Source organism: Ursus americanus, chromosome 3 (assembly GCF_024610735.1).
Source record: "Ursus americanus isolate L20-20 chromosome 3, mUrsAme1.1.p, whole genome shotgun sequence".
Taxonomy (NCBI): Eukaryota; Metazoa; Chordata; class Mammalia; order Carnivora; family Ursidae; genus Ursus; species Ursus americanus.
The window spans coordinates 69,339,050-69,366,076 of NC_142129.1; the positions used below are offsets into that span (position 1 = coordinate 69,339,050).

General features: G+C 43.5%; 1 protein-coding gene and 1 long non-coding RNA gene across 2 annotated transcripts; one reads left to right on the forward strand and one right to left on the reverse strand.

The window, feature by feature from the left end:
* Positions 1-3,158: 3,158 nt before the first annotated feature.
* On the reverse strand, positions 3,159-19,597 carry LOC123789295 (uncharacterized). Its single transcript, XR_006778778.2, has 3 exons — positions 19,442-19,597; positions 18,439-19,013; positions 3,159-13,042 (listed from the first exon to the last, which is right to left on the reverse strand). It is a non-coding gene; the product is annotated as an uncharacterized LOC123789295 (long non-coding RNA).
* On the forward strand, positions 8,631-27,027 carry LOC123788700 (protein lifeguard 1-like). Its single transcript, XM_087861087.1, has 9 exons — positions 8,631-8,895; positions 13,152-13,230; positions 13,955-14,008; positions 14,667-14,757; positions 19,460-19,497; positions 19,581-19,668; positions 21,022-21,111; positions 23,661-23,708; positions 26,490-27,027. The coding sequence occupies exons 1-9, from the start codon at positions 8,631-8,633 to the stop codon at positions 26,640-26,642; spliced, it is 906 nt and encodes a 301-aa protein (XP_087717213.1). The 3' UTR covers positions 26,643-27,027.

The following is a 27,027-nucleotide window of genomic DNA, read 5'->3' on the forward strand; positions in this document are numbered from 1 at the left end:
GAGGTTTCCGGCAATGGGTGGGGCCTGCGCCGCGCTGGCCTCCCCCCCCCCCCGCCCCGCTCCCCTAACCGGAAGTGCTCCACCCGAGGCTATTGGAAGTGAGCTGTAGGTCCGACCTCGATCTCCTTCTGGTGGAAGATGTTTGCAAATTTTTTGGCTTTAAGCCTGGGATTGGCAGGTAAAATGCAGAGCGCCAAATTAAATTTGAATTTCAGACAAGCAACGAATAATATTTTGATATGCGTGTATCCCATGCAGCATTCGCTGTTTATCTGAAATGCAGATTTAACTGGGTGTGCTGTATTTTTATTAGCTAAATCTGACACTCCTGCGGAGGACGCCTTTACAGTCTTGAAAATTATAATTTAGACCCCCAAAAACTTTTGTTTATATGGGTTGTATCCATGGACATTGATGCATTAGGAGTTGAAACACATTTAAAGTCTACGATGTCAAGTACATGTTCCTCAGATGTTGGATGTTATCACAGGTCCTGTAGCCTCTGATTAGCTCGCCAGTGAGAACATGAGAGTGGAAACACAAATAACTGGTTTGGCCTAGACAAGAGCATTATGACAAGCCAGCTCCCCTCTTACTAATGTCGCTAGTCCGAACAGGCCTCACCAGGGAAAGGGGTCTCTGCTTTTCAGCCTCACTTCATAGTGTAGTGGTTGCATACCTGTTTTCAGGATCCTGGGTTTTCTAGACTTGATACACTTGGAGACATCTCAATGAATATGCTGATGGCATGGCCCAGGGAGAGAAAGAAGAAAACTTGTACTGAAAGCCGACGATGTCACAAAATCTCATTTAGTGCTTATGACAAGCCTGAAAGGAGTTACTATCCCTATTTTATTAACTGTGCGCTCTGTGAAGGGCACCTAGGTGGTAAATTTCATGCCCCCTAATGCATGTCTGCATCGCCTAGTGTATACTTCTCTTTGCACTTCATCCAGAAATTACTCCCTCTCATTCACTGAGAACCTTGACCCCTTGCTCACCAGCTTCCTTTCCATCATAGGACACTGTCCTGGGTGGGGTCAACATCCACATGTATGAACACCCAACACCCTGTTCCCTCCATTCCTCCTCAGCCCACATCTCCACCTCCTGTTTTTGTCAGCTCCTGTAGCTTCTGGTCACACCCTCCACCCTTCTGAGATCATCAGGAAGAGCTACATTTTTACCCCTTTCATCACAAAGAGTCTCCAACCACCAAATCAAGAAATAGAACATTACTACCACAAAAGCCGCCAATTGCCTCTTATCCAGAGATAACCACTATACCGACTTCCAACACCAGAGATTTTATAGATCCCTTTGTCAGGTTAAGAAAGTTCCCTTCTATTTCTATTTGCATCACAAATGTGTACACTTTTATCGGTTTTCTCTATGAGATGATCATAATAGTTTTTCTTCTTTATCTGTTAATCTGTGGATTACATGGATAGAGTTCTGAATTTTAAATTAACATTACAACTCCTGGAATGAATCCAACTTGATCACGATACACCTTTTCACATATTGCTGGATTTGGTTTACTAATATTTTTCAGATTTTTGCATCTGCGTTCATGAGTAAGATGGGCTTATAATTTTATTTTCTTGTAATATCTTTGTCAAGTTTTTGTATCAAGATATGTTGGCCAAAGTAAGGCCTTTGGATTTCATTCTGAGTGACCCAGGAAACTATTTGAGGCTCTTCCATGTGCTGATATGAAAAGATAAAGGAAAGAAAGCAATTTACAGAACAGTGTATAAAATATGATCACTTTAAGTAAATTTAAAAGCTATATGTGTGTGATGAATACTTTTTTGGTCTTTTGGACAGAAGACTGTTGTCAATTGACGATAAAAGAATCGGTGAGGGGGACTTTCACTTTTCATTTTATATTGCTTGAATTTTTTTCACCACATCTTGTGTGGTGAAAGAAAAGAAAGAAAGAAAGAAAGAAAGAAAGAAAGAAAGAAAGAAAGAAAGAGAAAGAAAGAAGAAAGAAAGAGGAAGAAAGGAAGGAAGGAAGGAAGAGAGGAAGGAAGGAAGAAAGAAAAGAAAGAAATATCAAATGGGAAAAAAAGGAAACACTGGCAGTTTTTCAGCCTTAAAAATCCCCTTCCGGCTGGACATAGCGCTGTACAGTGGCTTGGCTCTCGTTCAAGGGCTGGCAGCCGGGCCCCTCAGGCAGCTCGGGTCATTGTTTGTAAAGCAAGGATGGTATTGCCCACCTCAGGGCTGTGTGAAGATTTGACCTGCTCTTGTACTTGACGTGTAGTTCTAAGTCAGTAACTGGGCTTCTCTGAGCAGCAAAGCCGTAAGTCGCGTGCAGACCGCTCGGGAGTGTGATAGAGTGGGGTGCCGTGGGGGCAACAGGGCTGCCAGCCGAGAAGGTGATGGGGCCAGGGCTGGAGGGGCAAGTTGGGAGGTGAGGGAAATGGGTGGGAGGAAAGAACTCAGGAAGGCAACTCAGTGAAGTCTGTGACCCAATGCCCCGCTCCCTCCGGGGGCCTCAGGAGGAGCAAGACCGTAACTGGCCAGGCTGGGCTCCCTGGTGCCCAGGTGCCAGGAAGAGATCTCAGACTGCAACAAGACAGAGAGACCCAGCCTGGGCGCAGGGGAAGGGTTCAACCGCACACAGAGATAATCTGTGCCTGTGGGGATGCCTGAGAAAATTCTGCTCACCGTGTGTGTGTGTGTGTGTGTGTGTGTGTGTGTGTGTGTGATAGAGAGAATGAGTGTATGCTGTGAAGACAGGAATAAATACCTCCTAAGGTCTTAAAATTAACACCAAGGGAAAGGAAAAAGCTGAATTCCCCGGGGGGGGGGGTGGGTATCAGTGTTGACCTGCAGGCTAATTTGCATGATGTAGGTGTTGCATGGTTCATTAATCAAAACTCTTAAAATTAAAAAAAAGAGAGCGCAGATGCATACAATCTATCACGTCCTGGTTTCAAAGAGAGTGCGATTCATCCCACCTTGTGCGCGGTGAGCACGGGCAGCGCAGGCCTCCCTGAGCGCGCACACCCGTGTCCTGGGCCGCTCCGGGGCAGCGCTCCTGTGTCCCGCTCGCTCGCTTACCCCTCGGACGAGGCTAACAAGAGCACATACCCCACAGGGTCCATGTGAGGACTCCGTGAGTTAGTGCACGCGAGGCTGTAAACAACGTCTACATTGGGCAAGTGCCTGAGTAATGTTGATTCTGAGGCCAATAAGGCAGGAGGAGGAGGAGGAGGAAGCTTTTCTTTTGACCAGATAGTCAAGCCGGTGGTTACACCCTCCTGATGTGCAGCCTTGGGAAAACGTAGTTGGCTCCAACTGCCTACTGACGGCACAGCAGGGAGCGAGAGCGGAAACCCAGGAAGCTGGGGGCAGGTGCGGAGAGGAGAGCCCGGGCAGGTGCGCTCGCTGACCTTGCCCTTTGTCATCCTCAGGAGGGGCATCACGATGTCCAGCTCCCACTGCGGATAAACCTTCCGTGTTAGAACCCGCTGAGGTTACTTGGTTGTGCGTGTGTCCCATGGCTCCCACCATGGTGCCCTGAACTCCGGGTGCTCCCTTTGTCTGGAATGTGCTCCCTCCCAACACTTCACACTCCCGCTGTCCTCTCCAGAATCAGCTCAGGACACATCTCCATTCTCCAACCCGGGACGGGGCTTCCTTGCTCTGACCTTACGGTGGACCTTTGCCCCCATGCCTCCTCCAAGGGACTGGGAGCGTGCTGAGGACAGGAAGCTGGCTCTTCTCCTCTTTGTGTTTCTCCTGTGCCTTGCACAGGGTAGGCTTGCACGGACGAGCAGTTGAGCGAGTGGGTTAAAAGAGCTGTCAGCCTGTTCTCAGCAACAGTCTCCATTCAGGACGAGCGTCTGCTCCCACGCCTCTCCTTGCTGCCCTCCTACCTCGTCATCTGACTTCTCTCACCCAGCAGCCCGAATCAGGCTTCCCAGCTCTTTCCTGGCCTGCAGCCCTGGGTGGGCATCTCCCTGTACCACGGGGGGCAGCCTGGAGGGGGGGTGCGTTATCATCCAGAAAAACCAATGCCTGCTTTGTTATAAACGAGTCTTATTTGAAATAATTGTTCAGGGACCCTGGTGGGGTTTCTTAAGTATCTTCCTCCTCCTTGGGAGAAGGTGATGACGCCAGGTCTTCTGGAAGCCTTGGGTTAAGGCTTTAGGACCCTCCCTGACAGGCAATCGGCTTTGGAGGTTCAGGAGTAGGCCTCCCTGAGACTCGGCATACAGCACATGGCCTTGACTCTTAGACCACTATGAGTCTCAGCAGATAGACTTGCCTCAGAGCCCCTCTTCTAGGCAGCAGGCTCCCAGGCCCACCCCGCACTCCAACTGCCACTTCCCTAACTGTCACTCAGAACTCCCCTCTCAGCCCCAGGGCCTGCCTGTCCTTTGGATGACTGCTGGCTCCCGAGAAGAGAAAGCTCTCTGAGGACCAGGTGAATGCCTCGTTTTACAATTAAGGCACCAGCCAACTGTAGTTTCATGACGAAAGCTCAGCTGCCTTGGATTTTTTTTGGTTTTGGTTTTGAAGGCTTTGACACTCTCGCTGCCTCTCCCCTTTCTGATTTGCAGGACCGCTGGGGAGGAAACCAGCTTGGATATTCTGGCATCTTCCAGTGCTTCTCAGCTGTGTGTGAGGACGGTTTTCCTCAGAGGAGCTCCAGATTTTATCAAAGAGAAATATTTCTTTTTTCTTCAAAATGTAAATATCTTTTTTAATATAATCAATGCTCGTTATGAAAATTCACACAACTCAGTGAATCCCCCAACTCTGCAGTGTTAGAGATAGCCACACTAACAGTTTGTCCTATCTCTTCAGCCTGTGGAAAGGTGTATGTGTGTGGTGTATAAAACATGAGTGTGATCCTATGACATATTATTCTCTAGCTTTTTTTACTCAAAAGTGTGTCGGAGTGAGCTTCTGCCATCAGTCCATATAGACGTCCCTTTTCTTTGCCAAAATTGATTAAACTGTTCCTTAATGATTGATATTTAGTTTGTTTTAAATGTTTTTTGCAGTTACAGTGAATAATGTAACGAGCGTCTTTATAAATGTTGTCATTGCCTGTTTGTGTGGGTATTTTTATGGGATAAGTTCCTGAACATGTAACTGATGGGTGTAAGTAATGCACATTTTGAATCGGTGCTGCCCTTACTGACGACGGAAAGGCTTACACACCTGCCGACTCCTTGAGGTTATCTCAGAGCTGACTTAGCCCCGGGCACAGTAGGCACATTGCCCAGGGCCCAACGTACTCTTAAGGGTCATGAAAATATTTTAATTGCTTTTAAAACCAGGAGAAAAAAGCAAATAATAATGAATAAATAGTGTACAATGAATCCAGACTGGATTCCAGCTGCCAGCGCAGCCATAAAATGTATGTCTAAATATTTTTTTTTATAGAGAGGGGGCCCCCGAAGGCGCATGTACGTAGAACCACCACAAGTTGGAATGTGGCCCTGGGTTATCTGTTTCTCCACACCCTTGCGACACTGAGAATTATCTTCTTAGTTTTTTTGGGGAAAAAAAAGTACACAGTTGTTTTTATTTGCATTTCTTTGGATATTTGTGAGGTATTATCTCCTAAGTTTATTGACCACTTAAAGTTCCTTTATGAATTGCCTATTTATATTCTTTTCTCATCTTTCTAATGAGTTGCTCATCTTTCCCGTTAAAAACTTCTTACAGTATAGTAAATATTGCAAGTTTTATTTTCATAATTTTGCATTTCAGAGTTATTGATGCCTTTTTGTAATGATATTAAAAAGTGTTTTTTTGTACACCAAATCTAGGCAAGCATTTCATTTATGGAAATACTTGATAATTTCTTGTAGAATATCTATGGGTATTATTATTATGATAATATCTTTAATTCATCTGGAAAGCATTTTTGTAAAAGATGTGAAATAGTGATTGAACTTTGTTTTCTAAGCAGAGCTACTTTTTCCAACACCATGGGACAATAATTTGAAATATCGCCTTTATAAAAAATTTTTTTGAAGATTTATTTATTTGAGAGAGACAGAGACGGGAGGGAGGGGCAGAGGGAGAGGAAGAGAGAAGCTCAAGCAGACTCCCCTCTGAGCGCAGAGCCCAACGCGGGGTTCAATCTCATGACCCCGAGATTATGACCTGAGCTGAAATCAAGGATCAGATACCTCACTGACTGAGCCACCCAGGTGCCTGCCTTTTATCAAATTTTAAATTCTCATATACACATGGGTCTATTTCTTCCATCTCTTCCATCCCATCAATCCATTTATCTATTGACATGCTACCATCATCCTTTTAATCCTATAGCTTCGTGATATTTTGGTTTCCAATAAGGTAACTCAGTACTCCCCAGCTCCCCATAATCCTTCTCTTTCAGTTTTCTTCTTAATCATTCTCATATATTTACTCTTTCTGATGAACTTTAGAGTTATGTTTTCAAGTACTGAAAAAAAAAACCCCAATGAACTTTGTAAACTTCAGAGATTAATTTGAGGGGAAGGACATGTTTGTAAAATGGAGTCTGCCTCTCCAAGAGCGTGGCGTTGCATTCACACCTTCTTTTTCTTCCATTCCTGATTGGTCTATCGTTTGCCCATGCCCTGGCCCTCTCAGCAATCTCCTGTGGGGCAGGAGGCCAGCAACAGGGGCTTGTCTGAGTCATCATGTCCCCCTGAGGTTCATGGGGGACTTTTCTTTGCCATTTTTGGTTCATTTCGCACTGGTTTTCTAAGAACTGTGCTCTGTTCCAAAGCAGAGAAACTGCAAGCTCTTATCTGGATTTCTGGTCTCTTTGCTTCCACGTTTGCTTATTCTGGCCCTTCTTCCCCACTGCACCGAGTGCAGTCTTTCTAGCCAGATCCCCATGGTCTCCTGCTGGAGAACCTTCAGTACTTCCCCATTGTATTAGTTACCTATGGCTGTAACAAATCACTACAAATATAATGCCTTAAAGCAACACACAGCTAGTCTCTTACAGTTCTGCAAGTCAGAAGTCTCAAATCGGTCTCACCGGCCTAAAATCAAAGTGCCAGCATTCGGTTTTGGCGTTGCTAGGGGCAAATACATGGCCTTGTCTTTCCCAGCTTCCAGAGGCCTCCTGCATTCCTTGGCTCATGGCCCCTTCCTCCATCATCAGAGACAGCAACTCTGTCACTCAGACCTCTGCTCCTGTTGTCACCTCCCATTTTGTCACTCTGGCCCTCCTGCCTCCCTGTTATAAGTATGATCACAAGGGGGGCGCCTGGGTGGCTCAGTTGTTAAGCGTCTGCCTTAGGCTCAGGGCGTGATCCCGGCGTTATGGGATCGAGCCCCACATCAGGCTCCTCCGCTATGAGCCTGCTTCTTCCTCTCCCACTCCCCCTGCTTGTGTTCCCTCTCTCGCTGGCTGTCTCTATCTCTGTCAAATAAAAAAAAAAAAAATCTTAAAAAAAAAAAAAGTATGATCATGAGGATGCTTGTGACTCAGTTGGGCCCACCCAGAGAATCCAGGATCGTGTCCCCACTTCCAAGTCCTTAGCTTGATCACATTGGCAATGTTCCCTTTGCCACGTAAGGTAGCATTCACAAGTCGCAGAGATGAGGGTGTGGACATCTTTGGGGGCAATTCATTCTGCCTGCCATGGCCATGGCCTCCAGGATGAATTTGCTTGCTGGTCCCCCACTGACCTGCCCTAACTAGCCCTCTGTCTAACCTCCCTCTGCTCTGGAACCTGCCCTCTCTGCTTCTTCCAGCTGTGGTCCAGGCTGACTCCGCTGCCTTGGAAAACCTTTCCCCACCTCTTCCCTCTACTCATCTTCTGGCCTTGGCTTAAACTTCCCTTTCTCTGGAAGCTTGTGACAACCTCTTCTACTTCCTGCATGTGCCTCCAGACGCTATTAGGGGCTCTCGTATCATCGTCCATTGTTCCTGACCCTGCCTATTTGGGCTTTTATATTACTGCTTGTGTGATTAGCTTCTCTTCCAAAATACAAGCATTTTGAGGGTGGAGGTAACGAGGGCAGCTCCACACTTGGCACATAAGGAGGAGCTTATAAACTCCTTGCAGATGAATTTATAAACATATTAATTTCTTTATAAAATGCAAGTTATTTTACTATAGAGGCCTCATCTTAAAAGTATTTATTCATCATTCATCCAATAAATATTTGTTAAGTACTGGCTTGGTAAGTCCTGAGCTAAGGGAGTTAAAATTAAAACATCTTTTGAGGGACGCCTGGCCCTCTCAATGTGTACAGCCTGTGACTCCCGATCTAGGGGTTGTGTGTTCAAGCCCCATGTTGGGCATAGAGCCTACTAAAAAAAAAATTTTTTTTAAGTTTTCAATTGGGGCGCCTGGGTGGCTCAGTCGTTAAGCGTCTGCTTTTGGCTCAGGGAGTGATCCCGGCATTATGGGATCGAGCCCCACATCAGGCTCCTCCGCTGGGAGCCTGCTTCTTCCTCTCCCACTCCCCTGCTTGTGTTCCCTCTCTTGCTGGCTGTTTCTCTCTTTGTCAAATAAATAAATAAATCTTAAAAAAAAGGTTTTTAATTAAAAAAAGAAAAAAATCATTTGAATGTTATGAGGATGCTAAGATTGTAGTGGTTAAGAGCACAAGGACTTGAATAACAATTCTCCCCCTCCAGGAAAATGGACTTGGAGGTCAGTGAACCAATAGACTTTAGTTCTGGCGATCATCAGCATCTGGTTCGGAAAGCAGCAGATAGTAACACCCAGATCAAGTCTGGTCAGACCTACACAACTTCACCTTCTGAGCCACGAAAAACTCGCAGGAGTACACATTCAAAGACCAGAGAGCGAGCAGATACCTATGTGGTACAAATTTCAGATGAAACTACCCCAAATGACAGCAGTAATTTAGCCAATCCATTCTCAGATGCATCGGTCCGCAGAGGTGAGCATAAAATTAACTTTTTGGAAGAGAAAAGGAAGTGTTCTCTCAAAATGTTTCCACAGAGTGGATTGTTGGAATATTTAACTTTGCCTTTAGTTTTTCCCAGTTATGCTTTACCATGAAACATGATGTAGGGCTGCTGTAGTAGATGGCCCCTAAGTTGTCCAGGGTATTCAGAAATTCATAATAAACATATTATGGTAAATAATGTGTGGTTCCCTGAGGAAATACGAATTACTCACTGACTGTAGAACGTTCTTACCTCCCTACAAGGTGATGCTATGATACTGGTTTTAGTTTTAAAGCATATTAATTCAATGCCCCTAGATATTAATTTTGTATGGGAAATACATTCAGCTGTGAGCAATAAAAACCTAAAAACCTGTGGCGTCAATAAACGTCTTCTTTCTTTCATGAGATATGCAGTTCAAGGCATGACCACTTTGTCATCCTCGGACCTTCTTAGGGCCTGGACAACTTAGAGGTGGACTGTGAGCTTTGAACCGCAATGCTGTCTCCCTGTGGCCCTCACCCCCCATCTTGTGGCTGCAAAGATGCCTTTTGGAGCCCTAGCCTTCCAGGGAGGGAAAGGCCAAGGCCAAGCCTGGTCTGCTGCCTTGACAACTCCGAGAGAGGCCATTCATGGACAGATGCCCGAGAGTAAGCCAAATCTGACGTCTTTTCAGAGGCTTTCCTAGAAACTACACCTAGGAATTTGCACTTGCATGTCATCGACCCTACCAGGATCCCATGGCTACCTCTATCTATAGTTTTTTGGTTGGCGCATTGTCCTCTTTAACCAGATTGGGGTTGGGTGGTGAGGAAGCCGGGGGAATGGATGTCACCAGGCAACGAACCACCTCTGTCACCGGTGCCTGTCCTTCAGCACTGGGTGTGTGCCAGAGGAAGAGGTCCGCATTTAGTCCTTACAACAACCCTGCAGGTGAAGGCATCGTGGTGTCATTTAACACATGAGGAAATCAGGTTTAAGGCCTCCTCACCACCATTAGAGTTAGTTATTTGCGTCTGTCTCTCATGGAGGGCAGAGGCTGGGCCCTCTCCCACTTTAAAAAAATTACATGGTGTGCAAAAAGATGAAAGTCCTATGGAAACAAAGGAAAAGTATAGCAGGGTAACGGATGAAAAGCTATGGGGCTGGGGGGCTATCACTGTTTAAAGCAGCTTTATACAAGTTACCTATCATAAAATTCACCCCCTTTCAAGGGTACAATTCAATGACTTTTAGTATATTTACAGAGTTTTGCAACCATCGCCACAAAAAGAAACCCATACCCATTGGTGGTCACTCCCCATCCCATCCTCCCCGCTGGCCTCTGACAACCACTAACCTACTTTCTGTCTCTATGAATTGGTGTATTCTGGATATTTCATATCAATGGAATCATACAATATGTGATCTTTTGTGATTGCCTTCTTTTAGACTTAGCATAATGTTTTCAAGGTTCACCCATGTTGTAGTATGTGTCCGAACTTCGTTCCTTCCTTATGCTCATGTAGTATTCCGTTGACTCATTAGAACACATTTTGTTTATTTATTCTTCAGTTGACAGACATTTGGGCTGTTTCCACGTTTTGGTTATTATGAATAATGCTGTGATCAATATTCATATTTTGGGGGGCACCTGGGTGGCTCAGTCATTAAGCGTCTGCCTTCGGCTCAGGTCACGATACCGGGGTCCTGGGTTCAAGCCCCGCATCGGGCTCCCTGCTTGGTGAGGAGCCTGCTTCTCCCTCTCCCACTCCCCCTGCTTGCGTTCTTTCTCTCACTGTCTCTCTCTCTCTGCCAAATAAATAAATAAAATCTTTTAAAAAAATATTCATATTTGGGTTTTTGTGTAGACATACGTCTTCATTTCTTTTGGGTAGTAGATACCTAGGAATTGCTGGGCTAATATTCTGAGAAATGTTAAACATAGTGGCTGTACCGTTTTACATTCCCACAAGCAATATATGAGGGGTTCCATTTCTCCACATCCTTGTCAACACTTTTTATTGTCTTTCTTTCTTATTATAGCCATTCTAGTGTATGTGAAGTGATATTTCATTGTAGTTTTGATTTGCATTTCCCTAATGACTAACGATGTTGAGCATCTTTTCACAAATTGGACATTTGAATATTTTCTTTGAAGAAATATCTATACACATCCTTTGCCCACTTTTTAAAAAACAGCAACCATTTTATTATCTCTCATGATTCTGTGGGTTGACTGGGTTTGGTTGAGCAGTTCTTCTGCTGGTCTTGACTGGGGGTTCTAATGCGGTTATAATCAGATGGCAGCTGAGGCTGAAGTGGCCATTATGACTTCCTGACGTGGCTGGAAGTTGGTGTTGGTTGTTGGCTCTCTCTTTATGATTTGAGTTTCTCATCACTTGGGAGTTGGGTCCCAAGAAAACATATACCAGGTAAACAAGCCCCATTGTGTAAGCAGTTTGTCAAGCCTTTCCTTGCTTCACGCATGCTAATGTCTCATTGGCCAACACAAGTCCATGTGGCCCAGCCCAGTGTCAATGTGGGGAGGGGGGAACTACACAAGCTCTGCCCATTTTTAATTATTTATCTTCTTGTTATTGAATTGTAAGAGTTCCTTGTGCATTCTAGGTACAAGTCCCATATCAGATACATGATTTGCAAATATTTTCTCCCAGTTTGTGGGTTTTCTTTCACTTTCTTAATGGTGTCATTTGAAGCACAAAGCTTTTACTTTTGACGAAATCCAATTTGTCTGTTTTTTTTCTTTCTTTGCTTGTGCTTTAGGTGTCATATCTAAAATAATCATTGCCTAATTTCTACTCACAAAGATTTACATCTATGCTTTCTTTCAAGAGTTTTGTTTCTTTCATTTATTTATTTATTTATTTGTTTATTGATTTTAGAAAGAGAGAGAAAAAGTGTGCGGGGCAGGGGGGAAGGATAGAGGGAGAGGGGACACAGACTCCCCACTCAGCGCAGAGCCCCCGATGTGGGGCTGGATCTCAAGACCTTGAGATCATGACCTGAGCTGAGACCAAGAGTCAGACATTTAACAGACTGAACCACCCAGGCGCCCCAAGAGTTTTGTTTTTTATGTTTACATTTATGATCCATTTTAAAGCAATAGTTTTTGTGTATGACATGAGGAAAGGGTCCAAATTCTTCTGTATGTATATGTCCAGTTGTCCGAGCACCTTTTGTTGGAAAGACTATTCTTTCTCCCTTGAATTGTTCTAGCACATGTGTTAAAAATCAGTTGACCATGAATGTAAGGGATTATTTCTGGACTGTCAGTTCTATTCTAGTGGTCTTATGTCTAGTCTAGTCTTACAAGGCTGGGCCACATTTCATATTTATTCCCTCAAAATCTCTGCTATGTAATAGATGTGAAATAAATGTTAACTACATGACTATCTTAATGTAGGCAGCCCACATTTGGGCACATATGCTCCGGTATTTTGATTAAGATAGCTCAATCCCATTTCTTTGCTGTCACCCTTCCTATGCATCGACACCACCCAGCCAAAGGACACAGTTGACAATCCTGTCAGTCATCTCTAAGCAGCATTCTTTTTTTTCCTTTTAAAATTGAGACAAAACTACCAAACAGCTCCCTGTCATCATCCCCAGCACCATATTTAGAGGGCTCCAGGAAAAGCTGCGCAGGAGGAAGTAAGCGAAAAGAGACGCTGGCATTCTCTGCACTGGGCTCTGGCGTGCCGCTGGGACCTCCTGGGTCTTACTTATAATTCCTTGTGTTATCTCGCTTCTGCTCAAGTCCAACGGAAAGGAATTGCTAAAGGCAGGCAGGCTGGCGGGAGAAGTGGCGGGAAGCCCTGCAGGCAGCCCACAGCCCACGTCCGTCTCTGCACCTGTGCCCCATTTCGTCCGCCGGTGGAGCCGGACCCCTGAGGATGGCCTGCGACATTCAGAGGCTTTCAGGTCACTTTTGGTCTGAAGGAGGATGGGGTATGCAGAATAAGGAATTAATTTCCTGTGTGTCTTTTAGATTTTGGGGCTTCTATGGATAAAGCCTCAGATCTCCAATAAAACACCTGTAAACAATCCGAACAGAATAGTTTCCACAAGGTCTGCAGAGCTGTATTTGTGTGGTTTTTCCATCTGCTGAGTTTGACTAGTGCTCCTTTTCCCATCCTCAAAAAATCAGAGGAAATGTTTTGTTAAGTATCAAAAATAGGTAATCACATTTCTATTTTTTGCTTTTGAATATTGTCTCATAAGAATAATGTTTCTGTCTCCTCAGCTTTCATTATCAAAGTGTTCCTGATCCTGTCAGCTCAGTTGGTGGTCACTGGAGCAATCGTCAGCATATTTATTTTCTGGTAAGTCTTTGTTAGTGATGTAAATTAAATACTAAGTTGTTCACATTAATTCCTATCGAATCAACTCGACTTAATTCTGATCATTAAACATTATCTGTTTTGTCTTAATTATCCATAGGGTATGATATTTCTATAGCTTTGGTGTTTCTGAGGCAACTCTTAGACGGAGGTGTTGGTAGATTTCTACAGTTTTGTTTCAACTTCCTAAGCCAAGACCTTTTTTCTTACTCTTATTTGGGGCACTATTTAATTTTCTATTTTCCCTGAGCTATTTCCACAGATAAAAGTGGATCAAAGAAAAAAGGTGAGATTATGGAAGCCTCGGAGACTTGGAATGCTGTTAAATGCAGAAATTATTTCGGGGACTATGACCCATCACTGCTTAAACCTAACCTATGAAAATCTCTACAAAACAAATATATGAGAAGTTGATTTTTTTTTTTTTTTGCTTTGTACACATAGCGATCCCAGTATTTTTAAAAAATAAAAACGTCACCGGGACATTTACATTCATACAAATTTGACTTACATGATTGTCTTTTTATGAGTCTATTTTAAGAAGCAAGGTATAGTTCTAGGTTTCATTATTTCACTCATTTGTCATTGTCAATCATTTAGGGTTTACTCCTTTCTCATGAGACTGTTTTACTTCTACTTAAATATTACATTAGTTAGAAAGCAAACAATTTATTGTTTAAAACTATATTAATTTTTTTTTAATCAGGAAGAGCTTAAAAGCTTGGGTGCTCGTGAATGCCTGGTTCACCTATGCAATCTTGTAAGTATTCTTGGATTTCATAAAAAGTGATTTTTCTATCAGCTATCGATTGAGGTTCTTTATTAAAAATTAAGTAAAGGTATAACATTCTGGAAATGACAAAATTATAGAGATGGAAAACAAGCAAATTAGTGGTTACTAGGAGCTAGGGTATGTGTGTGTGTGCTATCGTAAAGGGATGGCATGAGGGAGATCTTTGTTGATGTTTTAATGATGGGATAGTTTCAAATCTTGATTGTGGTGCTGGTTACACATATCTACACAGATTTGCGTCATAGCTCTATGACAGCATCATACACACATTGTACCAACATCAAATTAACAGTGTTGGTATTATGCTATGTATATAAGATGTAACCATCGAGGGAAACTGAGTGAAGGATACAAGGGAAGTCTCTGTCTTTTTGCAACTTCCTGTCAATCTATAATTATTTCAAAATAAAAATTTAAAAAATTCTATGAATGGCAGGAGCAAAGTTCATTTTAAAAGCTAAAAAAAAAAAGAAGCAAAGGTTATCATCTGCATAGATTTTTACTTTCTACTTAGTATCAGATGGTAACATATAATAACATATCTCTGTCTCTATCTATTTATCTACCTATCTTATATGCTATAATCACTGGAAGCAACTAACACATGGCTTTGAATTATCCTCAGGCCGGCATTTTTTGTTGTACTGATCGTCCTTGCTTGCTGCGGGAAACTCCGCCGCAAGGTGCCTGCGAATTACATTCTCCTGGGATTATTTGTAAGTAAACTTTATTAGCACTCACAGCTCGCCTCTGAGATATATTTCTGTCACAGTAGTAACTCCACTCCTTTTATTGTGGAAAATCTTCCTGTGGAATAATACGGATAGAAAGTATTTGTGAGATGCTCTCTTGGCTGGATTCCGGTTGTAACGAAGTCATACACGTAGTTAGGAGATGGTATCCACCCCCTTTCACTGAGCGAGAGGATTGGGGGACCCTGGGCAAACTTGCCTCTGAGAGGCCACGCGGGGAAGCCCACTCAGAGTCTGGGCTGCATTTCAGGAACAGCTAACTTGACTGTTGCTGGCCCTCTGCCAGGCACAAAAACCCATTTTGTTATGGAAAGTGGGTTTCACATTTGGTTCACAAACTCGTGGGTGAGAAGTGTAATTTTCCTTATTTTTGTAAGATTCATCTTATTTCTATTTCAAGTCTCACCAGGAGCAGAAACCCAACACAGAGCAGTTTCTCCCTATTTCCTCAACTTGCATCTTGGTTCAGGAGAGTTGGAGACTGGGGGGCTCCGGGTCCTTGGCCCTCCTCTCCTCACTTATGCATGGTCTAGTTTCTGGTTCACAGCACCTCCCGTGGGACTTCTACTCACAGGGCCTCGCCACGATGGTCCTTTCTCATGGATCAGTGCTGCTCTGGGCCACAGGAGGCGTGTGGCTCTTTTTCTTGCCACCAGTTCCTTTCCCGGTTGCTCACAAGGGTTCCAGGATCTCAGCACCCTCCCATTGTGAAGATTTCCTTACCAACTGATTAATTCATCTGGTTTCGTATCAGATTTGAGGTAGCTTACAAAAATACCCACGATATAAGAAGAGAAGATAAATTGGTGGGGAAAACTGATGAAAGGAAAAAAATAAGGGTAGGGAACTAAAGCCAGTGGTTAGATTGTATACAAAACGCATAGTGCTGCACACGCTGAATAGCCAAAGCAGTCTTGAGAAAGAGGAACAAAACTGGAGGTAGCACGATCCCAGATTTCAAGATCTACTACAAAGCTAGATTAATCAAAACAGTATGGTACTGGCACAAAAACAGACACATAGATCAATGGAACACAACAGAAAGCCCAGAAATACACCCACAACTATATGGTCAATTACTCTTCAATAAAGAAGGCAAGAGTCTTCAATGGAAAAGGACAGACTCTTCAACAAATGGTGCTGGGAAAACCAGAGAGCCACATGCTGAAGAATGAAACTGGACCACTCCCTTACACCATACGCAAAAATAAACTCAAAATGGATTAAATACCTAAATGTGAGACCTGAAACCATAAAACTCCTAAAAGGAAACATAGGCAATAAACTCTTGAACATCAGTCTTAGCAATACTTTTTGGATCTGTCTCCTCAGGCAAGGGAAACAAAAGCAAAAATAAACATTTGGGACTACATCAAATGAAAAAGCTCTTGCACAGAGAAGGAAACTGTCAACAAAACAAAAAGGTGACCTACTGAATGGGAGAAGATATTTGCAAATGATATATTGAATAAGGAGTTACTATCATATATATACCATATATATGTATATTCTATCTATTATCTATCTATCTATCTATCTATCTATCTATCTATCTATCTATCTATCTATCATCTATCCATCCATCTATCTATTCATACAAATGAACACCAAAAAATCTAATAAGAAAATGCACAGAGGACCGGAATAGATATTTTTCCAAAGAAGACATACAGATGGCCAACAGATGATCTGCTCAACATCACTAGTCATTATGGAAATGCAATGAGACATCACCTCACACAAGTCAGAAATGACTACTGTCAGAGAGATAAGAAATAACAACTGTTGGCAAGGAAATGGAGAAAAGGGAAGCCTCTTGCACTGTTGATGGGAATTTAAATTTGCGCAGCCGCTGTGGAAAACAGTGTGGAGTTTCTCCAAAAATTTAAAAATAGAAATACCATACGATCCAGTAATTCCACTTCTGAGTATCTACCCAAAGAATCAAAACACTAATAGAAAAAGATATGTGCACCCCTATGTTTATTGCAGCATTTACAATAGCCAAGATATGGAAGCAACCTAAGTGTCCATTGATAGATGAATTGATAAAGAAGAGATGGTACATATATACAATGGAGTATTATTCAACCATAAAAAGAACAAAATCTTGCCATTTGTGACAACATGGATGGATCTAGAGGGTAAGTGCAAAGTGAAATAAGTCGTATGAGAAAATATCATATGATCTCACACGCGGAATCCAGAAAACAAAACAAATCAAATGAACAAACAAAACAGAAACAGACTCATAAACACAGAGAACTAGTGGTTGTAAGAGGGGAGGAGTGGGGAGATAGGAGACACAGGTGCTGGAGGTTAGGAGGTACAAACTTCCAGTTATAATAAGTCACAGGGACAGAAAGTACAACACAGGGAACATAGTCAATCATATTGTGATAACCTCGTATGATGTCAGATGATACTACACTTACTGTGGTGAGCATTTTGTGATGCATATAATTGTCAAATCGCTATGCTGTATACCTGAAACTAATACAATATTGTATGTCTATACTTCAATTAAAAATTTAAAAAGTGCATAGTCCTATACACTTGAGTGTGATAAACCTGGAGTTGGGTCTGTGCCTTCTGGTGGTCAAAGAGAAGAAGGACACATGCCCATGGCGAGATTCTCAGCATCCGTATAGCACAGTGTCTTGTGTCATTTATATGTTGGGAAGAATGGCCTCCTCCTGAGGCTGGAGAAGACTAGCTCTCACATGCCTACACGTTGGCATTTCCTTGGCTGCCAGAGCATTGAAAGGCCTTTCTTACCTGGCGCAGAAACCCTGCTTATTGCTCAGGGGAGCAGATGAGGTCTCCCAGTTCCTGCACAGACCACACTCAGGAAGGAGTGGGGGCTAAAAGCCAGACATTGAAAGATATTAGGAATCCTGGAGCAGAGGTGGTAGCATGAGGAAGGGAGGTACTTTTCCAAAAACTTTCAAATTTTTTATTTTAAAATTTTCCAAGAAAAAAAATTTAAATTATTACAAGAAGAGATCAAAGTTATTGGTCTCAAAGGAAGCTCTCATCTCTGAGGTTTGTTGTATATCCCAAAGCAAGTAACAGCTTCAGAGAATATTATAGAGGGGCAAAGAATTAGTTTTATCTTCTAGACTTTATGTTTTGACTAAGTATTAGGGAATATATGGAGAAAACCATTTCAGAAAAGGAGTTGAGGGGAAAATGAAAACACAATGCTGAAGACAGCTTTTGTGCCATAGATTTTAAGCCCCTCGAGCCCATGTTCTGCGCTCTTGAAGCCATTAGGCTGGTTTGACTTCTCATTTTCTTCTTGGGAAAACTGAAGTGTGGTTTCCTGCTTTAAATCATTCCCTTTTCCTCTGACCTCTGTCTTCCTCCCACCATCCTCTCTCTCTCTCTCTCTCTCTCTCTCTCTCTCTCTCTCTCTCTCTCTCTCGCTGTCTCTCTCACACACACTTAATGTGCTGCGAAAGATGGAGAAACCTACAGCAATTGAGCAAGTAGAAGAAGAAAATCTTAAGAGGAAGGTTGGAAGCAAGCATATTATTAAAATATCATGTGTGCATGGAACGGATTAAAGCTTTTTAAACCTATACTGGAACTAAAAACAGGTCTGGTAAATCTAGCAAAGTAGAGAATCAGGCAGCTACTCACAGGGTTTGGGGAACGCAGAGACGCAGTCCAGCACTCCGGGGAATCTGGTTGCTGTCTTCTCCTCTCCGGATAGCGTCGGCCAGCTGGAGAAGTTCAAAGCCACCCTAGCAGTCCTCAAACCACGGTTAGGATGCGTCTTCATTTTTACTCCCCGGGACTAGAGGATGCTTTCCTGGCTTTTGCCGCGGACCAGAGGGTGAGCCAAGGCTCCGGACTTGCCCCTGGTGGAGGCGCCCTACCGGCTGGGGAACGTCGTCCTTCAGCCACTGCTTGCTCCACCTGTCCGCTGTGCGGGAGCCTGACTGGGCGCCTGGGTGCATCCTTGTTGCCTTCGTTGTCTCATCCCCTGGCTGGAGCGCCTGCTGGCTCTCAGCGCCCGCCTCTCTCGCCCACGGCCCCAGCCCCGGCTGCGTTCAGACCGGGGACGCGCCCCCGGCCTCGGAGCTCGAGATTGGCACCTACTGGTGCAGCTCCACGCTCTGTGGAGAGCTGCCCTCGAGCCCATCCCCGGGGCTGGAAAGGCCTCCATTATCCTCCCTCGTCTGAGGTTTGAAGGTTTTCGTTCTCGCCAAGCACTGTGGGAAGAAAGGTCAGGACTGAGGCTGCTGGTGAAGCATTAGTAGAAATAGCGTATCCTGCTTTGATAAATTGTTAAGATTCTGTAGGGTGGCCCCATTTGATTAATGACAATATGGTCTACAGATAAACCTTTTACTATGGTTTCGATATTCCTAATGAATACATCTTTAATGCACTAAGTACGTTGAAAGTTACTCCTGCGTTTTAAGAATTTTTACTAATAAAAGAATCTTGTCAGTCTTGGGGGGACTGTTAGGAAAAGGTTTAGTTCCACTATTTGTTTCCCATAATTAATCTTCCTGTAGCTTTGTGCGCTAGGGTTATCCGTGCTCCCAGTCGCTCCCTGGACCCTGCCAAAAACACCTCCCCCCCTTGAACCATCTCCTCTGGCTTTTGGGCTTGGGGAATGGGGGTTCTGACTTACTGTGCGTTTTGTTTTTAGACAGTTCTTCAAGGTCTGCTGCTCGGAGCCATATCAGTGTAAGTCTTTGATACACATTTCCTTTTCCGCGTGTGCTTTTCCTTGTACGTACGTGAACAATAATCACGGTCTCTGGTTTCAGTTTCTATAATGCTGAGGAAGTGTTATGGGCAACAGCAGCCACCGCTCTGGTGACGTTATCGCTCACCTTATTTGCTCTTCAAACAAAAGTATGTATCACCGAAACCAATTTCTGTCATAAGGGAGTGTGTGGTTGTGTGTCCTTTGCCCCTCCTGACCCACTCTTACCCCTCCTCCCTCATGCTCACTGGCTGTCCTGCGGGCCTCACCTCCGTGGCCTCCCCGCCTTCTGGTGTCTGACTTTCCTAGTAACCACGCACGTTAAAAAGGCAAAAAAGAAAAAAAAAAAAAAAAAAAAAAAAAGAACCAGGTGAAATTAATTTTAATCATATATTTTATTTAACTGAATATATGCAAGGTAATACCATTTCAGTAATCAATAAAACAAAAATATTGAGCTGTTTTACATCCCCTTTTTTTGAACTAATATTCAAATCCAGTGTGTGTTTTATGCTTGCAGCACACCTCACTTCAGCCACACTTCAAATGCCCACTAGCCCCAAGTACTGAATGCACAGCTGCAGACAAACGTTTTTTTAACAGCCATCAGAATCATCTGGAGGGCTTGTGAAAACAGGTTTGTGGGCTCCACCCTGGAGCTGCTGCTTCAGAACGTCTGGGCCCTGGGCCCGATAATTTGCATTTCACAGGTGATGCTGATGGTGCGGAAGCGCACCTGGAGACCTAATACTTCAGATTACTCTCTTGGTGTGCAAAGGGTAGGGAGTGAGGCGGCAAATAGAGGAATCGGGAAAACGCTCTGACAAGAAAATATCGTAGATTCAAGGGTCCTCTTTTGCTGGATAATTTTATTCAGGTCAGAAGATGACATTCCCCTTCCTTTAAAAGAATCCTCATCTTTCCCAGGCTGATTTGGTCCCTGATTTATTATTTATTCAAAACCAAAAGCATATCAATACATTTCAACATTACAAAAGAATCATTAGCAATAATGTTTGAAAGCGTGGTATATTTTTATTAAAACATATGCATACAAACACGAAGAAGGTGCCCAGTTAACCTTGGTCTATTTCATCCCATTACTGTATGCTATGCACAACAATTTTAAAAATGTGAATAATTATGATCATACTATACATACAGATTTACATCCTATTTAATCATTGTACCTTTTTTATTATCATATAAATACAAAAATAGAATAGTACACTGAACCCTCACGTAGCAATGGCTCCTGTGATTTCCTCCATACTCCTACCCACTCGTCCCTCCTGGAGTTACGTTCCAGTCAACAGCACACTTTTTAACGTAGCATTTTTCCGTGGTAGGGGCGAATGGATTTCCATAGTTCTCAGAAATGGCCTGGGTAAATTATTAGCAAACGGCTCAGTGTCTGTCTATGGGGTATAAAATGCATCTTTAAACATCCTGAAGTTCCTTCTAGATGATAACTGAGTTGTTTTTGTGTTATGTTTCCTCAGTGGGATTTCACCATGCTGAATGGAATGCTCTTTGTTTTACTCTTCGTACTTATTATCTATGGAATTCTCTTACTCTTCATACGATCATATGTAAGTGGGATCTCGTTTGGGAACCTCAGAGAATTGTTAGAAATGTAGGGTGACGTGCTGGTTGTTGGCCTGGCTCCTCTGAGAAGCAGACGCTGAGCGGGGTGAGGACTGTAATGGGAGAAATATGTCCCAGAGGAAAGGGGCTGGGAAGCTGCTGGCGGCTGGAAGACCTATCTGACCCCTGTAGCATATCTGATGCCAAGGGAAGGAGAGGGAAGGTCGGTGGTGGGAGCCTTCTAGACAGGGAGTCAAGGAAGTTTCAGCAAGGCCTTCAGGGGGCCCTTGAGCTAAAGTTCACTGCACTTGTGTGTCTCCCAGGAAGGGCTCTGCGGCTCCCCCATGACTGAGAAGTGGCAGGCGCGCGGCCCAGAAGCACACTGCAGGGGGCTGCGCTGCACAGGGGCCGGGCCCCTCCCAGGAGCTGGAGGTCCGTGAGGCCTGTCCTTGCGGCTGCCAGTGTGGTGTGGCTGGGGCCCCATGGACCGGAGGTGTGGGGCATGAAGACTAAGCTCCTTCTCTAGACTACAGCTGTCTTTCCCTCAGAGGGCCATGGGGGCGAACCTACCCACAGGGCAGGTCAGACTCCTCCTTTCCGTAGGTGCTGCTTGTTTGAAGTGATCGGAGTGGAGACAAGGGCTTTTTCAGACTTTCCCCGACAGCAGCCTAGAGGAGGCTCCTTATTATCCAGTTCCAGCTTTGCTTGCTTGCTTGCTTTCCTTCCTTTCTTCCTTTTATGTCTTCATTGACTTCTCACTAGACACACGTCTGTGCTTTTCACATAGGCATTACATTTAATTCTCACAACCTTCCTGAAAAGTACCTAGGTCATCTACTATGTAGATAAGAAAACAGGCTCAGAGAAATTAAACAATTCCTCCAAGTTCACACAGGGAGTACATAGTAATACCCTGTTCACACAGGGATCAAAGCCCATCTGTGTGACGCCAGTGCCACGCTCTTTCCAGCACAGCGCACGTCTGCGGACGGAGGCTGGAGGGTTGTGGAGAGTTGGAGATGAGCTAGGGGCAGAGTGTCATTGGCCCCTGTGTGGAGACCCGATAGGCAGCTGGGTCCACTGAGGACTGGCCTGGGGCTTGTGACCTTTGGACTAAAGCCTTAAGGCCAGCTGGGTCCAACTGCTGAATCAAAGAGTTACTTTGGTAACAAGTGGATTTGTTAAGTGATCATCAGACATACAGCGAACAGTTCTGCCTGAGTTGCTTTAGTGTTATGAATCGCCACAGGGACTTACAGCTAGGGAGATAGCATCTGATTTTATGTAATTTATTTAATTAATTTATGTCTAGCATCTACATTTTAGAGCTAAAAACTCAAAGATATCACAAAAGATGTGCCTTAAAAGACCACACAGCTCTCCATTTATCGTTACGGATGGTAGCCCAGATATTGGTAGTAATAACCCAAATACTTATTAGGTTGGTTCCATATGTCTTTACAATACCATCTCGGTGCAGCTAAGGAACTGTGTTTCCTACTAGATAGATGAACCCCACTTCCTACTGTAAACTTCCTTTCACAAATATCTACAATATATAATCTTACACACATGTTTAAATGGAAGACTTTGACAGAAACTTGTTTTAAGTACACATGCTTGTTCGACTTGGGCAATTTTGAATTCTTCAGACTCCAGTAATCAGGTGTTTTCTTACTGCCCCTCCCACATTGTGTCACTGATTCCTGATTTATGTCCTTCACCAAGAATCTTCCCTGGTTAGCAGAAGGCTCTATTTATCTAGGGTGAGCTTTTTTGTCCTGAAGAGTGAATGACATTATTTTTCTCACATTTACATACCACCTCTTTATCCTCTCCCCATATAGAGCTAATCCCTTTGGCATTCAGATCAGTCCCGTATTCTGATCAGGGCCATTTTGGTTGCGTGGAACAGACTAGCTTGAGGCAGAGACCCAGGGGATGTTCATGGAACTCCTAGGTAGGAAGAAGCAACAGGATTCACAGGAATGGAAATCCCCCCCCCCCTTTCTCTCTTGGGCTGAGTGGACTGGCCAACTCCGTTTGTACAGTAATAGCTCCAGCACTAGCTGATGATCCAAGAGCCTCTGGGAATTTCCGACTGGCCCGGTGCATCTGTTTGGTCCCAGTCACATATAAGGTGTCTGGTCAGTCAAGAGAGTCACTGCTGTTGGAGGGGATGTCTTCCACCTCTGGTCAATCAGCTCTAGCTAGGCTGCCTGAGGGTCACTATTTCCCCAGAGCGACCAGATGCTGTAGAAGGGCTATGTGATGGCGCAAAAAGTGAAGCATATCCAGTATGTTCTACTTGCCCTTCCGTGCGTGAGATGTTTAACACTTATTTGATGAAACTGGTTTGGCAAGTGTCGTTTTCATTTGTTTGCTGAATGGAATGGAGTGGATGTTGTGGACCACGATGTTCAAAAAAGATGAATTTCCCCACAGATTTGACTTTCCTTAATATTGGGTCCTTATCTAAAAGCAGGGACCCAGGTGAGCCCTTTCATTATTCCGAATCTTGTTCTTAATATACAAATGTGTCTTCTCTTTGCAGTGGTTGCATCTCTTGTATGCTGGCCTCGGGACTATAGTCTTCTCACTTGTAAGTCCATTTCTCCCTCACTTTGACAAAGCGTATGGTATCTTTATCGACAGTGCCCTTAGCCTGTGCTAGGCCCAGAGTCTAGTAGAGTCAGGAATTGACTGGAAAGCCCTCTGGGAGACTTCTGCCTCCTGTGCCTCCCCCACCTCCCTTCCCTCCTCCTCCTCCTTCTTTTTCTTTATAAAGACAATTTTTAGAGCACTTTAAAGTTCACATCATAACAGAGAGGGAAGGTACAGATGTTTCCCAAATCCCCCCTGCCCCCACACATGCGTGGCCTCCCCCATGATCAACATCCCTCACCAGAGTGGTACATTTGTCACACGACAAACCTACCTGGACACATAACAATCACCTAGAGTTTACATCAGACTTCATTCCTGGTGTGGTACATTCTATGGGTTTAGATAAATATGTACTGACATGGTCCATCATTATGACCCCATACAGAGTATTTTTTACTGCTTTAAAAATCCTTTGTGTTCCATGCTTTGATCCCTCCCCTACCTCTAACCCCTCGAAACCACTGATCTTTTTCCTGTTTCCAAATTTTGCCTTTTCCAGAATGTCCTATAGCAGAAGTCATATAGTCTGTAACCTTTTCAGAACGGCTTCTTTCACTTAGTGACGTGCCCTTAAGCTTCCCATGTCTCTTCGGGACCTGACACTTCATTTCTTCTTCGTGCCGGATAACATTCCATTGTCTGCCGGGCCGCGATTTATGGCTCTGTCCACCTGCCGAAGGGTATCTTGTTCGCTCCCACGTTTTGATAAATTTGAATAAAGCTGCTATAAACATCCATGTGCAGGTTTTTGTAAGTTTTCAGCTCCTGTGGGTAGATACAAAGGAGCACGATTGCTGGATCGGATGGCAAAAGTATGTTTAGTTTGATAAGAAACTGCCAAACTGTCAAAAGTAGTTGCACTGTTTTGCGTTCCTGCCGGCGATGACTGAGAATGTGTTGGTTCACACCCTCAGCAGCGTTTGCTGTAAGTGGGCCAGAATTTGGCCATTCTAATAGCGGTATCTTATTGTTGTTTTAACTTTCATTTCCCTTATGACATATGATGCAGAGTATCCACTAGTGTGTTTATTTGCCTTCTTTGGTGAGGTGTCTCTTAAGTTCTTCGGCCCATTTTATTTTATTTTATTTTAAAGATTTTTATTTACTTGACAGAGAGACAGCCAGCAGAGAGGGAACACAAGCAGGGGGAGTGGGAGAGGAAGAACCAGGCTCCTAGCGGAGGAGCCTGATGCGGGGCTCGATTCCATAATGCCGGGGTCACGCCCTGAGCCTTCGCTTAACGACTTCGCCGCCCAGGCGCCCCCTTCGGCCCATTTAAAAATCAGATTGTTTGTTGGCTTATTGTTGAGTTTTAAGAGGTTTTTGTTTTGTTTTTGTTTTTTGGGTTTTTTTTTTTGTATATTTTGGATATCAGTCCTTCATCGGATGTGTCTTTTACAAATATTTTCTCCCCTCTGTGGTGTGTGCTTTCATTCTCGTGACCTTGGCTTTCACACAGCAGGAGTTTTGAATTCTAACGAACTCCACCTTATGCATTATTTCACCACACCCAAGTCATCTAGGTTTTCTCCTATGCCATCTTCTAGGAGTTTTATAGTTTTGTGTTCTACATTTAGGTCAGGGATCCATTTTGAGTTAATTTTTATGAAGGGTGTAAGGTCTTTGTCTAGATTTGGTTTTTTGCACATGGATGTCCAGTTGTTCCAATACCACTGGTTGAAGAGACTATCTGCTCCATTGTCTTGCCTTTGCTCCTTTGTCAAAGATCAATTGATTATATTTATGTGGATCAATTTTTTTTAAGATTTTATTTATTTATTTGAGAGAGAGACAGAGCACAGAAGGAGAGGGAGAAGCAGACCCCCGCTGAGGAGGGAGCCTCATGTGGGGCTTGATCCCAGGACCCTGGGATCATGACCCAAGCCAAAGGCAGATGCTCAACCGACTGAGCCACCCAGGCACCCCTATGTGCATCTATTTCTGAGCTCTCTAGTCTGTTCCACTGACCTATTCATCTCGTCTTTCACTAGTACCACACTGTCTTGCTTACTGTAGCTTCATAATAAGTCTTGAAGTCAGGTAGCATCGGTCCTCCAACTTTGTTCTTCTACTTCAGTATTGTGTTGGCCATTCATACACACTTATCTTTTTTTCAAAGATGTAGTCATACTATATAGAATATTCTGTCTTGACTGGTTCAATGGTAGTGTGTTTTCAGAACTTATTAACATTAGTGTCACTAAAGTTGGTATACAACCCCCCACTGCTAAATTTGACTGGCTCTAAAAAAAAAAAAAAGAATATTCTGTCTTTGCTTTTTCACTTAAAAATAACGGTCTCCACATCTCAGCAGACATGGATTGAGTTCATTCTTTTTTAAAGGCTGCATGATATTCCATTTTGTGCTTTTATCATGTCACATATTTTAGGTTTTCTCTTTATTTTTGGCATTTCAAAACATAGCCAGAAGTAGAGAGAATGGAGTAATAAACTCCACACATTATCACCCAGCTTAAAAATATCCACATTTTGCTTAATTGTATTCCTTATTGTTAGAATTATGACCTATTTTCAAATGATAGAAGACACACTTGGGGACTCATTGGTCGAGGCTGTAAAAGGGACATATATAGCCACAAATTGACTTTCTGAACTATATGTACTGATGCTAAAGTATTTTTTCCACGTAATTTAGGATACCTATTTGATAAAAACGTACAATTTAGGTAGCTAATTCTTCTTTCTTTTCTTGAAGTACTTGGTGATGGATGTACAGCTCATGGTAGGAGGGCGCCACCATCACTCTGATCTGGACCCTGAAGAGTATGTTTTTGCTGCCCTGAACATCTACTTGGACATCATCAACCTTTTCCTTTTTATTTTGCAACTGATTGGACTGGCACGGTAGTCATATGGCCAAGACTGGTTCGTGTTGAAAAGAGGGAAGGAGGGATGCCTATGACATGTTGCCAGGCTCAGACAAGCGGAGGTTACCACTTCATAAGCCTTTTATTAAAAAGATATTTAAAAATGCTTATTTTTTTGTCAAATGAAACCAAGCATTCAGTAGATGGTAGCTGTAGCTGTGATATTTTTAGTTCCATTGTCACACTGCAAAACTTTCTGGGGGACACTTCTGATTTTTATAAATTCAAAAGATGAGTATCATACTTACGTACTAACAAACACTTGTAAGATGTCCATAACATTGTTTGAGTTTTCCAGGCAGTCTTTAAAGTTGTAAACAACATCTCTGTACATGAATAAATTTGATTACAGAAACCTATATTTAC